The 13,676-nt window shown below is 43.2% G+C and overlaps 1 protein-coding gene across 1 annotated transcript in view; it reads left to right on the top strand.

Moving 5' to 3' along the window:
• Nucleotides 1-12,661, top strand: part of WDFY1 (WD repeat and FYVE domain containing 1) — a 56,074-nt gene extending 43,413 nt beyond the window's left edge. Inside the window, exons 11-12 of the mRNA XM_075340827.1 lie at nt 5,627-5,735; nt 9,208-12,661. Coding sequence (XP_075196942.1) covers nt 5,627-5,735; nt 9,208-9,267 — 169 coding nt within the window. The 3' untranslated portion in view covers nt 9,268-12,661. The remainder of the gene's footprint in view (nt 1-5,626; nt 5,736-9,207) is intronic.
• The last annotated feature ends 1,015 nt before the right edge of the window (nt 12,662-13,676 follow it).

Raw genomic sequence — 13,676 nt, 5'->3', positions numbered from 1 at the left:
CCCAGCTTTGCTCCCTCTGCCACTCTTCTTTTTTTATGCCTATCCTCAGGAAGTCTCTCTACCATTCTTTCCTCCTACACTTTTCCTGTGCTTCTTGTCGCAAGAAGTTCCCCTCTGGTAAGACCTCATCTCACTGCTCAGATTGTAGCCCATTCACTATGCTACTTCCCAGGAGCTCCCCTCTGCCCGCAGCGAGAACATGCCCCCTGTATGTGCCGCAGCTCTATCCTAGTCAGTCACCAACCTGACGAAGGTATCACAAACCTTGGTTTCAGTCATAGAACGACTACCTAACCCAGCTACCGCCACGGGGGTCCTGTTCGCTTTCCAGGGTGAGTCGGACTCTCTCGTTCCTCATCTCCGATATGGCAGAACTCGTAAAAGATCCAAGAAACGAGCACACACTATTTTCTCTTACAGGTCTCCATTTCCTTCGGGGTCCTCCAGGATGGCATCTCTCTCCTACTCTCCCTCCTCAGACACCCCGGCGGTTTCTTTCCACTAATACCATTCTGGACCTCGCAGATGGGGCCTCTTTCAAGGATTCCTCTGATAAGCACACTGAGACCTTGGTAAAGGCCACGGGTTCAGACCTGTATCAGTCCTTCGCCTCCACATGAGTTTCCAAGGCAGTGTCAGGTTGGGCTAATCTCCTCCACCAGGGCATCGTGTCTGGTGCTCCCTCCTCTGAACTGGCAGACCTAGTGGACCAGATTGCCCATGCAGCGTCCCTGGATGAAGCTGCTTGCTCCACCCTTGCAACCAGCAACATTGTTACGATCCCTAGAGTCTTATGACTCAGAACATGGAATGTGGACTCAGAATCCAAAAAGTTACTCACCAGTCACCATTTCCAGGACACCCGACTTTTCGGAGTAAATCTGTAGAAAATAGTCTCTGACACCACCGGGGGTAAAAGTACCTTTCTTCCACAACAATAAGCCAGAAGGCCCACCCCCCGTGAGATGCTAGTTTCCTTTTTGTTCCTTCCCCTAATTTTCTACTGGAAACCACAATCACCAGGACAAATCTCCTATACGCTGAGAAAGATCCTCTTTAAAGCCAGTTCCCTCCTAACGTCTTCACGGGCAGCAGAGCAAGACTTCCAGATCCAACAGATTCTCCTCGGCATGATGGAACGTCCCCACCTGGGAAGCATCTCAAGGTGGGTGGTCTTTTCCTCCTGTTCCAGGATGAGTGGCTAGGGTCATCAATAGAGCAAAGTTGTCTCTGATCCCGGCCCAACGCATTGTTTTCACCGCATGCACAAGAGTCTTCCTGCCCAAAAACAAACTCTCTGTCCTCCTAAGAGAGATTTAATTCTTTGATGTCTCTCTCCATGCTCTCTCCAATTCTGCATGAGCTTTCTGAGCAAGATGGTAGCCACAGTGGAAGCAGTTCTATTCTCTCGGTTCCACACTATCCCCCTTCAGGTCTTTCGCCTATCAAGATGGGACAAGTCCAATCACTCCCTGGGCAAGCCAATAACTCTTCCATTCCGTATCAAGAAGTCTCTGGAGTGGTAGAGACATTCTCTAGTTCTTCACTGAAGATCATTTTTACCAATTAAGTGGAAAATCGAAATGACGGACGCTAGTCTCATCAGATGGGGAGTAGTCTTTCAGAACCTTACAGGACAGGGTCGATGGAATGTCCACTAGTCATCTCTTCCCATCAACATTCTGGAACTTGGAGCAAGCCTCTTGGCTCGCCTCCACTGGCAGGATCTTCTCTTCGACCATTCGATCCGGCTACAGTCAACCACCAAGGCGGAACTCAAAGCCGATAAGTGATGTCAGAAGTCTCCTGGATCCTTTTGTAGGTTGAACAGAATGTACCTGCAATCTAAGCAGTACAGATTGCCAGAGTGGACAACTGAGCCTCTGACTTTCTCAGATGAAAAGACCTCGGCACAGGCAAATGGTCTCTAAACCTGACAGTCTTCCACCTGTTTTGCTTGAGCTGGGGGACTCCCAATGTCGACCTGATGGCTTCCAGAATGAACCACAAGATCCCCCATTTCATGCCCATATCTTGGCATCCTCTAGCGATCGACTCCGAAGCTCCAGTGATTTCTGGTCCCAGTTTTCTCTTCCATTTGTTTCCCCTTTTACTCCTAATCCCCAGGCTGGTCAAGAAGATCATGGCGAAAGTTGTTCCTGTCTTACTCGTGGCCCCTGATTAACCCAGAAGATCCTGGTACACAGAGCTGGTCCACCTCCTCGCGAACCTCCCGTGGAGACGCCCAGATCTTCCATATCTCTTTTCAGAGAGTCCCCTCTTCCACCAGAATTCTCAGTCTCTCAATTTAATGGCATGACTGTTGAAATCACAATTTTGGGATGCTCTGGTCTCTCTAATCAGGTCATTCAGACTATGATCAAGGCTAAGATGCCTTCTTCCTCCTTGCATATAGCATCGCACATGGAAGGCCTTTTTTGCTGGTGTAAAACCAATCAGACCATTCCCATGGTCTTCCCTAACCTTCCCTGATGTCCTTCCTGCAGTCCGGTCTTGACTCTGGCATGCGCCTTCGCTCTCTCAAGGGTTAGATCGCAACGCTCTCCATTCTCTTCCAGACAAGTCATGCATCTCGTCCCCTTTTACAACTCCTGGCAAAAATTATGGACTCACCTGGCTCTGAGTATGTACATTCAGTTGTTTACTTTTGTTTTAAAAAAAAGCAGATCACAGACATGGCACAAAACTAATGTCATTTCAAATGTCAACTTTCTGGCTTTAAGAACCACTAAAAACTTATGAAAACATAATGTGCTAGCCAGTAACAGTTACTTTTCAAGACCAAAGAATGGGGAAAATTATGGAATCACTCAATTATGAGGAAAAATTTATGGAATAATGAAAAACAAACAAATAAAAGAACACTCCAATACATCACTAGTATTATGTTGCACCACCACTGGCTTTTATAACAGCTTGCAGTCTCTGAGGCATGGACTTAATGAGTGACAAACAGTACTCTTTTCAATCTGGCTCCAACTTTCTCTGATTGCTGTTGCCAGATCAGCTTTGCAGGTTGGAGCCTTGTCATGGACCATTTTCTTCAACTTCCACCAAAGATTTTCAATTGAATTGAGATCTGGACTATTTGCAGGCCATGACATTGACCTTGTGTGTTTTCTTTCAAGGAATATTTTCACAGCTTTTGCTCTATGGCAGGATACATTATCATCTTGATAAATTATTCCATCATAACCAAACATCCTTTCAATTGATGGGATAAGAAAAGTGTCCAAAATTTCTATGTAAACGTGGGCATTTATTGAAGATGTAAAGACCGCCATCTCCCCAGTGCCTTTACCTGACATGCATCCCCATAACATCAATGACTGTGGAAATTTACATGTTCTCTTCAGGCAGTCATCTTTATAAATCTCATTGGAACGACACCAAACAAAGGTTCCAGCATCATCACCTTGCCCAATGCAGATTCGCGATTCATCACTGAATATGACTTTCATCCAGTCATCCACAGTCCATGATTGCTTTTCCTTAGCCCATTGTAACCTTGTTTTTTTTTTCTGTTTAGGTGTTAATGATGGCTTTTGTTTAGCTTTTCTGTATGTAAATCCTGTTTCCTTTAGGCGGTTTCTTAGAGTTCGGTCACAGACATTGACTCCAGTTTCCTCCCATTCGTTCCTCATTTGTTGTGTTGTGCATTTCCTGTTTTGGAGACATATTGCTTTAAGTTTCCTGTCTTGACACTTTGACGTCTTCCTTGGTCTAACAGTATGTTTGCCTTTAACGACCTTCCCATGTTGTTTGTATTTGGTCCAGATTTTAGACACAGCTGACTGAACAACCAACATCTTTTGCAACACTGCGTGATGATTTACCCTCTTTTAAGCGTTTGATAATCCTCTCATTTGTTTCAATTGACATCTCTCGTGTTGGAGCTATGATTCATATCAGTACACTAAGTGCAACAGCTCTCCAAGGTGTGATCACTCCTTTTTAGATGCAGACTATCGAGCAGATCTTATTTGATGCAAATGTTAGTTTTGGGAATGAAAATTTACAGGATGGTTCCATAATTTTTTCCTCATAATTGGGTGATTCCATAATTTTTTTTCCCCGTTTGGTCTTGAAAAGTAACCGTTACTGGCTAGCACATTATGTTTTCATGATTTTCTTTTTAGTGTTTCTTAAAGCCAGAAAGTTGCCATTTGAGATGACTTTAGTTTTGTGCCATGTGTGTGATCTGCGCTTTTTTTTTTTTTTTTAACAAAAGTAAACAGCTGAATGAACATCCTCAAAGCCAGGTGATTCCATAATTTTTGCCAGGGGTTGCAGAATCTTCCTTCAGGGGTTTACACATTCTGTGCCACCCTTCGGACCTTTGGTAGAGCCTTGGGACCTTTTTAACCTCTTTCTAGATGTCCTCCAAAGGTCTCCTTTTTGAACCGCTACAAGAAGATTCTCTATCCTTCCTTTCCTGGAAGGTTGCCATCTTGGTAGGCATCACCTCAATTAGACAAGTGTCTGAACTCGTGGCTCTTTCCTGCCACTCCTCCTATCTGGGGTTCCATCAGGACAAGGTGGTTTTTAGTCCGTCTCCTCTGTTTTGCCTAAGATAGTTTCCTTATTGCTTATCAGCGAGGAAATTGTGCTCCCTTTGTTATGCCAGTCTCCTTCTCACCCTCGCAATTGGTCGCTCCATAAGCTGGACATTGTAAGATCACTTGACCTTTACATTGCCAGGACGGCATCTTTCACGCGAACGGACTCTATATTTGTGACTTCAGACTGTCATCACAGAGGACTTCCTGCTTCCAGAACCACCATTGGCCACAGGATCTGGCCTGCCATTTTACAAGCTTATCGGATTAGGGACAGTGCGCGTCCATTTAGTCAGGGCTCATGCCACTCTGTACTGTTCGTCACCAGGCTTCTGTTTCATAGTTATGCAAAGCTCCTACCTGGTCTTCCATTGATACCTTCACAAAATTCCACAGGGTTCACACCTACGCCTCTTCAGATGTGAGCCTCGGTAGAAGGGTCCTGCAATCTGCAGTAGTTTGAGCTCAGACTTGAGGGTACTATACTGTGCCCACCCTTGGGATTGCTTTAGGAGGTTTCATTGTTTCCTGTGTGCCAAATGAAGCGATAGAGTAAAGAACACTTTGGGTACTCTCTTTCTTGGAGCCTTCATTGGGGGGGAACGCAGCAGCACCCGCCCTTGTGCTAAGTTGTTATAAGTTGTGCTGTTTTACTACATTGCTTCAATCTGTTCTTGCCTTACTGTTGCTTCTCCAACTGCTTTCTCACTAACTGATTATCTCTGTGCGAGTTGGTGGGTGTATGGGAGGAATTTACTTTTTATGCATAGTATCAGCCTCCTAGTGGCAGCAGCATACACCCATGGTTTCCTGTGTTCCTCAATGAAGGCTCCAAGAAAGAGATTTTACAGTTAGTACCCATAATCTACTTTTCAGGAGAATAGAACTGACCTCATCTGTCAGTAGAATTGCCATGTGGAATAAGTGGCACCCATGAGGGCAGTGGATAATGTTTGCAGCCAAATTATTGCTTATGTCAATAGATGCTATTCCAGTTTCCAAATGTGGAGTTGTACTAATATTTTTTTTCAATCACTTTTGTTCAGTCGAACACCATTGGCCACGTTCCACGAGGGTAAACACAACATCTGCTTTATGACAATGGATACCTCCCGAGGCCTTATGGTTACGTGTGGTACAGATCGACTGGTCAAGGTATGTTGTGTTTTTTGGGGGGGGGGTTTATTATTTTTGTATTACTTTTAATTCGTTCAGGTGATGCTCTGTAAGATGGTTATACGTTGACTGACAAATTCTGGATGTAGTAACTTGAGAAAGCCATTTGGAGAGTGAAGGAGCCAGTGATTAGAAAAAGGACGCATGCAGTTATTAGGGTTATTGAAATCTCCGCTAGGTCAGTGTTGTCCATCCTCATCCCCTCTGTGCCTATTATGCCTGCACAGTGGAATGACAAGGAGTGGAGAAGGGTGCACAGCATTTTTGGCCAGGGAGGGACTGCAGTTGAATTAAGCATGCTGCATTTTTTTTTTTAACCGTTTGTGTCCATATGCAGATATTTTACAATTCCAGTAAATCTCTTTAAAGTGAACATTTCATCAGTTTCATAGTGTCCAAACTACGAGCAGCATTAAATCTCAACTGGGTCCTTCATTGTGGGAGCTACTCTGAAATGCTTTGTTGAGGAAACATTGTTTTAGGCTATGTGCGCACTAGAGATGTGAAGTTTCTCGAGAAAATCTTCTCGAGAAACTTCTGGGAGTGAAAGATTTGCTGACCTCCGGAAAAAATCCGCGGCAAAACCGCATGCGGATTTGCCGCGGATTAGCCGCGGATTTACCGCGGATTTGCCGCGATTTTCCCGCGATTTTCCCGCGGGTGGTTCCCTGCGGATTTTTGCAGTCTGTACTGCAGAAATCCGCGGGATACCTGCGGATTTAATGGACATGTTCATTTTCTCAAGAAACTTTCTCGAGAAACTTTTCTCAAGAAACTTTCTTGAGAAAAATCCGCACCAGTGCGCACAGCTTTTTTTTTTTCTCATAGAATTTCATGGGAAATGTCTGCACAAAGATTGCAGACATTTCTCAAGAAATTTCCGCGGCAAATCCGCGGGTAAATCCGCGGGTATTTTGCTCTAGTGCGCACATAGCCTTAAACAACGATTCTGCACATGAGAAAGTGTGCATTTGGCATCTGCTCCATATTTGTTTGGCTTGATATATAGCTGGAGAACACAGCGGTTCCACTGAAGAGTAGACACGAAATTTCCAGCACAATCTGTATGGTAATAAAATCAAAGGTTGATTCCAAAAGATTAAAATTTAAGCAGGATCCATTTTAAGGCTATGTGCCAACGTGGCTTTTTTTTTTTTTTTTTTGCAAGGAACAAGCATCCCAGCAAAATCTGAGATTTGTGACTTGCTGTGCACACGCTGCTTCTTTTTTTTTTTTTTTAGTTTCATGTTTTGTTGCTGAAAAAAGAAGCAGCATGTCAACTGTTTCTGCGTTGTTTTTTTTTGTTTTTTTTCCTATAATCCCCTGCATTGCTTTATCACTATAGGGGATTATAGTGCAGCACTTCGCCTCACACACAGTGCATACAGCATGGTGTGTGAGGCTCTCTGTAGCTCAGTAACCCGGGGTCATCATGGAATTAATATGAGTTTGACATAATTAGTTTCCAGCACCCCACCCCAAGAATGTCTGCAGTTGGTTAATTCATGCTATGAAATGATCGGTGTGAGGAAAATCCTGGGATATGAAGAGGAATTATGATTTCCAGTCATAATCGCTCTCATCACTCCATGGCAGTGCCCCTCCCTTCTTGTTCTCAATGTCCAACATCTGGGAAGGTGTCACATCCTAGCAACACATCCCATGGCCATCTCCTGTGATATGGAGATTAGATGACCTGGGAACAGTGGAGACAGGATGCCTCCCTGCCGTGACCCTGTAACAAGAGTTTGTGTCTCATTATAAGGCTATGGAAGTATCCAGACAGAACGACTCCAGTAAAATATGGTTCATATCTCGCAAGCCATATTTCCGATAAAAATGGCAACCATAAAAATGGTGTTTCTGCATGCGGATGATGCTGGCACACCTTTTTTATGGGAGTGGGAGCTTGGGAAGTACCCCAGGCCTGATATCAGCCAATGGGGAACTAGTAGACAAGTCATGAGTCCTCTCGTTCTGTAGCTAAATTCATAACTGTCACAATGAGAGCGTTGGCGTCCGCCTACGACGCTCCCAGGCAAAGTTATGGCCCATATTCCCTGTTGTGGATATTGTCCATAACTCCAGCCAGGGGTGGAGCAGTGCTCCCTCTGAGGTCACTAAGGTAGGAGGGGACCTGGATTTGCCCAGGTTGATAACCCCAATTCGACCATTTTCCAGTGTTCTTTTGCTCGGGGGTCTGGTCAGGGAAGACCTGTGAGGGAGATCCTGGAAACCTGGTCCACGGCGCCCCCCTGTGGCCAGACGCACAAGGTAACTGCTCGAACTGTGTATGCCTGTTTGTAAACCATGCTTTGATTGTAACTGTACTCTGACCTATGTATATTCTGTAGATCCCCTATTGTATATATTGTAGTTTCTAGTTTAGGCCGATTAAATTATATAATTAATCTTGGGCTGTTCTGTTATCTCGATCTTGAATCCCACGTCTGTGTGTTCGGCTAATAGTTACCGTGAAGCGGTTGGTGGCAGCGAGTTGTGCCAAGGATTATTGTGGGGAGGCCAGTGAGATTCGGGGAGATTTTATATATTCCGCCCGCGGAGGTCGGGGGAATATATACCCTACTCTCACCGGGGACCCTTCAATAATCGGCATAAGTAGTATAGCGGCCTCCTTGCTTATTGTCGGGCAATTCCATAATTGGCCTGACTATAAGAGGGGCGCTAGAGAGCGCGTCACGTGCTCTGTCGGTCGGTCGGGAGGTATAAAGGAGGGGTGACCCCCACTTGTTACCCCCCGATTGTGACGTACTGGTAGCCAGCGCGGGGAATTTCTGAGTGACCCCCCCGGTGGTTCGTGACAATCGGTCTGTGTGTTTTTTGTTTTGTTTTTTTTTGTCTTTTCCGATCCTGCATATAAATGAGTTATTTCCATGTTATGCTTATGCTATGAGTAAGGGCATATCTTGTCCAAAACATGTCAGCATTAAAATGGATCCTGCTTAAATTTTAATCTTTTGGAATAAACGTTTGATCTTATCACAGACAGTACGGATTGTGCTGGAAATTACCTGTCTACTCTCCATAATAATTTTTTAGATTTGTACCCACTTTAGGGAGAGAACTGTCAATAAAATTGGGTGGGAGACTTTTTATTTTTTTGTTTTTGTTTTGTTTTTTATTCTCAATTTAATACAGCTCCCTATGTCATCACTGCCATCCAGATATACACCTCTTGCATGAGTCTCGTTCCAGAAGCAGAAGACTAGTACAGTCACTTACATTAATCTATGTGCTGCTCGCTTAGCGCACGATACGAGAATACGGCCTCTGAACAAGGCCTAAGACTCGTGTACAACTTCTGTGACGTAAAATAAGCATTTCATAATCTATACATATGATATAAATTGGACGGATCATTAACCACATTGTGTATTCCTCTGTCTAAAAATAAATATAGAAATGTAATATTTGCTTTTATATCACATAGATCTGGGACATGACACCGACCGTGGGTTGCAGTATGGCAACTGGCTTTTCTCCCCGTTGATGCAGTTGACTTGGTTCTGTCCAGAAGAAAGCACCTTATCTACAACTATGTCCGTGTGCGTCAGCTCGTCCTGGGCATCGCCCGTTACTTCTCCTCTCCCGTTGTACGTATGGAAGCAAAGCAATGCAACAGCTCTCCCAGACAAGGAGGAGGTGCCTTAGTCTCCACATACCTGCGCCACCATTACCGTTTCCTATGCTTCAGCTCACACTACTGGAACTCACAAGCGGTCTACGATCTGATCACTAGCGGCTGGAGGAGCTCCGGGTGTGTAAGATGGATTCACCAGCCTACATAGCATTGTTCAACTAAATGGATTACCTCAAAGGCCACCCTGAGACCCCCTGCATTTTATTGTTTAACAAGTCCAGTCCCACAAATCATACAAAAGACCTCATTTTAAAAATGTTAAAGTGTACATACAGGCCTGTATATTTGGACGCCATGGGTGTACGTACCGATGTCTTCAGTGGTTCTATACCGGTGCTTGTGATGTCGAGTGTAGCTCAATGTAGTCCATATTGTGTCGGCCGTTTTCCTTTGGTAACAAATGTAGATTGAGAATATTAGTGACCTGCTCCATTTTACTTAACTGTGAAGTTATTATGTAATGCGACTGATTAATTTCTTTTTAAGTTGGGTTTTTGATGTTTTGGTTAGTGCATTGTTGTCCCTATATGAGCAATGTAAAGTGGATCAAACCGAGAACGTACACTTCTACTGTTTAGGCCATGACAAGATAGGATCGTTCGGCTGTCGTTTTTAGTAATGTTAGTTTTACAAATGCCTAAAATCTGCTAAATCTCCGAAATCTGCAGTCAATTTTCCCTAAATATTCACCTTCTATTCGACCTACACAAAAATGTGTTGTATGTATCTCTGATTCAATGCTGGTACAGGTGAAACAAAAGTTTTTTGATATTGCAATGTGTTGGCCTATAGTACTTTTTGGCTGCCGAGATTAAGCGAGGCACATCTTGTCCTTTAGTCATCACCTAGCCAATATATTGACTTCTATGGACATATAGAGATCTTTTCTTTTCATATTCTTGCCCTTTTACTATTGTGATGTTATGTTTGCAGAAAATACAAGGAAATTTCTCATTTCTTACCTCTACCTCCTAAGTCTTTCATCCCCTTAGTGCTAGACAGGTTTTGAAAAATCTGGCAAAACAATATAAAATCAAATACTGACTGGAAGAGACGGGCATTATTCAGTAGCTCTATTTTATTTCAGGTTTCATCCTCTTTTTGTGGTTACATATAAATATGATGACTTAGGATGGGTTCCAGGTTGGCGATTGTAGATCCCATTGCATAAGGATATATCACGTGTTGCATTTTTGCAGTGATTTTGTGTTCACTTTTCACTCGTTTTATTGGGTGAACAACGCAGCAAAAAACGCTGAAAGAATTGACCTGCTGCGTCTTGGCAAAAAGGCAGCAAGACTCATAATCTTTATTTCCCACATATTACAATGTATCCGACAGATCTTCTTTTAATGTGCACATAGTGAAAAAGTAGTAACACTATACCGAAATTAAAAAAAAAAAAAATCTTCCTCTTTATTACATCATCACCAGGACAGGGCGACCGCAATGTTTTGACCCCTCTTTGTGACGCCTGATGCTACTTTTTCACTATATTGATTTTAGAACAAGGACTGGGGATCGTCTTGCATAGAGCGTACTGCATCCTGCTATATTCCATGGAGTCCTCTAGGCTAATGCCGTCGCAATTGTTTTTGTTATTGGACCTCCTTTAACAGGAATCTGTCATTAGGTTTTTGCTACTCCATCTGAAAGCAGTACAATGTAGAGACAGAGACCCTGATTCCAGTGATGGGTCACCTATTGGGCTTCTTGCTGTCATATTGTTAAAATCACTGTTTTCTCTGATGCAGATCTAGAGTTATTTGAATATGGAGCTCTATAACCCCGCCCAAAGCACTGATTGGCAGCTTTCTGCCTGTGTTCACTGTACACAGAACCAATCAGTGGTGTGGGCGGGGTTATACAGAGCTCATGAATATGCTGGACTACCTGGCAGTAGGCTCAGGAGTCCTCTAATGATATTTTCCGGCTGATTAAATAGTGATTTTTGTCAAAACTACACAAAGCAGCCCAGTAATTGATACATCAATGGAATCGGGGTCTCTGCGCCTACATTGTGCTGCTCTCAGATTAAGGTGCAAAAACCTGGTGACAGATTCTCTTTAATGTTTGTCTCTTCCAGTCAGAAGTCTTCTACTGCATTTCGGTCTACATTTACATTTCAGACTACATCATCATGTGGTTTTGGGTACAGGCAAAAAACTGATGCACTTTATTTAAAAAGAAATAAACCCTGACCTTTTTGATATTACAGAATTCTATATCATATACTTGGTATTTCACACTTTTATTTTCCCTTTTCTGCAATAGAAGTGATGTGACTCTGATTAGATTGCTGCTCAGCAAGCAATAACTATTTCCATATGGCTGTGCTGCGGTCTCTGGGGCTATTGATTACTGAATGGATTCATTGGAGATAATTGAATTCAGGAGCGTGATGTTGAATATACATTTATCACCTTTTCAGTGTCTACAGCACGGCCTGTCTGCAGATCCTTCCATATTCTACAGATCTTGTGGATGTATATTTCTACCTACAGTATTGTACTGTAAATCCATTATACCCAATAAGCCACAGTAGCAGCCTCCATCTAAGGCTTCATCTGATTTTCTTCCACTTGTTTAATCTCGGTTTTTCACATGCACCCATTACTGTTTATGGAGCTGTACATGTGTCTGTGCTTTAATTTATTTTTTGGGATTTTTTTGTTCTGTCTTCTTCTTGTGGACCGATTGTCCGCAAGAAAAGAATAAAAACCGAGACATGACCAGTCTTAATCCAAATTGCGGATCAACGGTGGCACTTGGATGCAATCTGTCCTCTTTTTTAAAAACATGGATGCCACATTGATAGTAAAAAAGACACAAAGACCAAAAGTAAATAAAAATCTGATCCATTGCACTGTTTAAAAAAAAAAATATAATTTTTTTTTCTCGCAAGCAAACCTCCCCCCCACTTTACTAAGGCCTAAGTTTATACTAGTAACTTAAGCTTATTTGTGTGTATTTTGTGCTTTTAACTCGTCTTCTACAAGGGGAAAAAACCGTAATGAGAATTACTTGGGAGTGCTAATATTCTTAGAATGGCTACTGGCCATATTTTCTTAGCCCCCTTGTGCACTCCCTGTATAGTCTATTTTTTGGATATATTTGTATCTCATTTTTCCCTTCATGTCATTTTGATTAGTGATGTTCAGTTTTCTCCCATAGTCTGTTAAAGAGGACCAACCACCAGGATTTTCCTAGATAACCTAAAGCCAGTGCTATACTGGCGCTATCATGCGGATTCTATACATACCTTTAGTTGTGAGATCGGATGTATAGTTTCTGAAATACAGGCAAGTAAAGTTTGTGAAATGCACTGTTATTTAATGATGGGTGTAATGGAATAGCTAATAGGTGGGTTGGGTTTTGCTTGTTATTCCCGCCCCGGTCTGACTGTCCTTCCTCCCTCCTTCCTCCTCTTATAATAACAGAGACAGGGGGAAGGACAGGCAACAGACAGGGGCGGGAATATCTAGCAAATCCCGACCCACCTATTAGCTATTCCGTTGCACCCATCATCAAATAACAGTGCATTTCACAAACTTTACTTGCCTGTATTTCAGAAAGTATACATCTGATCTCACAAGTAAAGGTATGTATAGAATCAGCATGATAGCGCCAGTATAGCACTGGCTTTAGTTTATATAGGAAAATCCTGGTGGTTGGTCCTCTTTAAGGAAACGTGAGACCTAAAGCAGGTACAGTGGGTTCATTATCTGCACTTGTGGCCTTGTGTAACTTGCATATGACTGCCCTTCTCCATACCCAAATATTGCTGGATCCTTTGAGGAACAAAGTTGGCCGGCAGCCCATTCATTACCAGCGGCTTGGAGGAGCTCTTGGTTCAGCTCTGTAAGGTGGTTCTGGTACAAATTGTGAATTACAGGGTGTAATCTGTCTGGCGTTCTTGTGTCCCGCCAGAGTTTCACAGCTCATATTGGGAGATGATTGGGTGGTTTTGTTGTGTAGGCAACTATATGGCATCTAAAGTCAGCGTTGCATAGTGGCTGCACAGGAGAGGCATCGAACATGGCCTCTAATGAGTACCATATGTATAAAATGCTTCATTCCAGGCAGATGGGCAGCTAATGATGGGCAGCTAATGATGGGCATGCAGGTTAGTGGCTGCCCAGGGTCCAGCAGAAATGTAAAGTCTGTTCCGTGTAGGATGATCTCTGCCCGCTCGATCCTGGGCCATTGCTGCATCTTTCTATAGCAATGTGGAAAAGGAAAATCGCTCTTTTCTGAAA

The sequence above is a fragment of the Anomaloglossus baeobatrachus genome, chromosome 3 (assembly GCF_048569485.1).
Source record: "Anomaloglossus baeobatrachus isolate aAnoBae1 chromosome 3, aAnoBae1.hap1, whole genome shotgun sequence".
NCBI lineage: Eukaryota > Metazoa > Chordata > Amphibia > Anura > Aromobatidae > Anomaloglossus > Anomaloglossus baeobatrachus.
The sequence above is the reverse complement of the archived record's forward strand: the minus strand, read 5'-3'. Positions and strand labels throughout refer to the sequence as shown.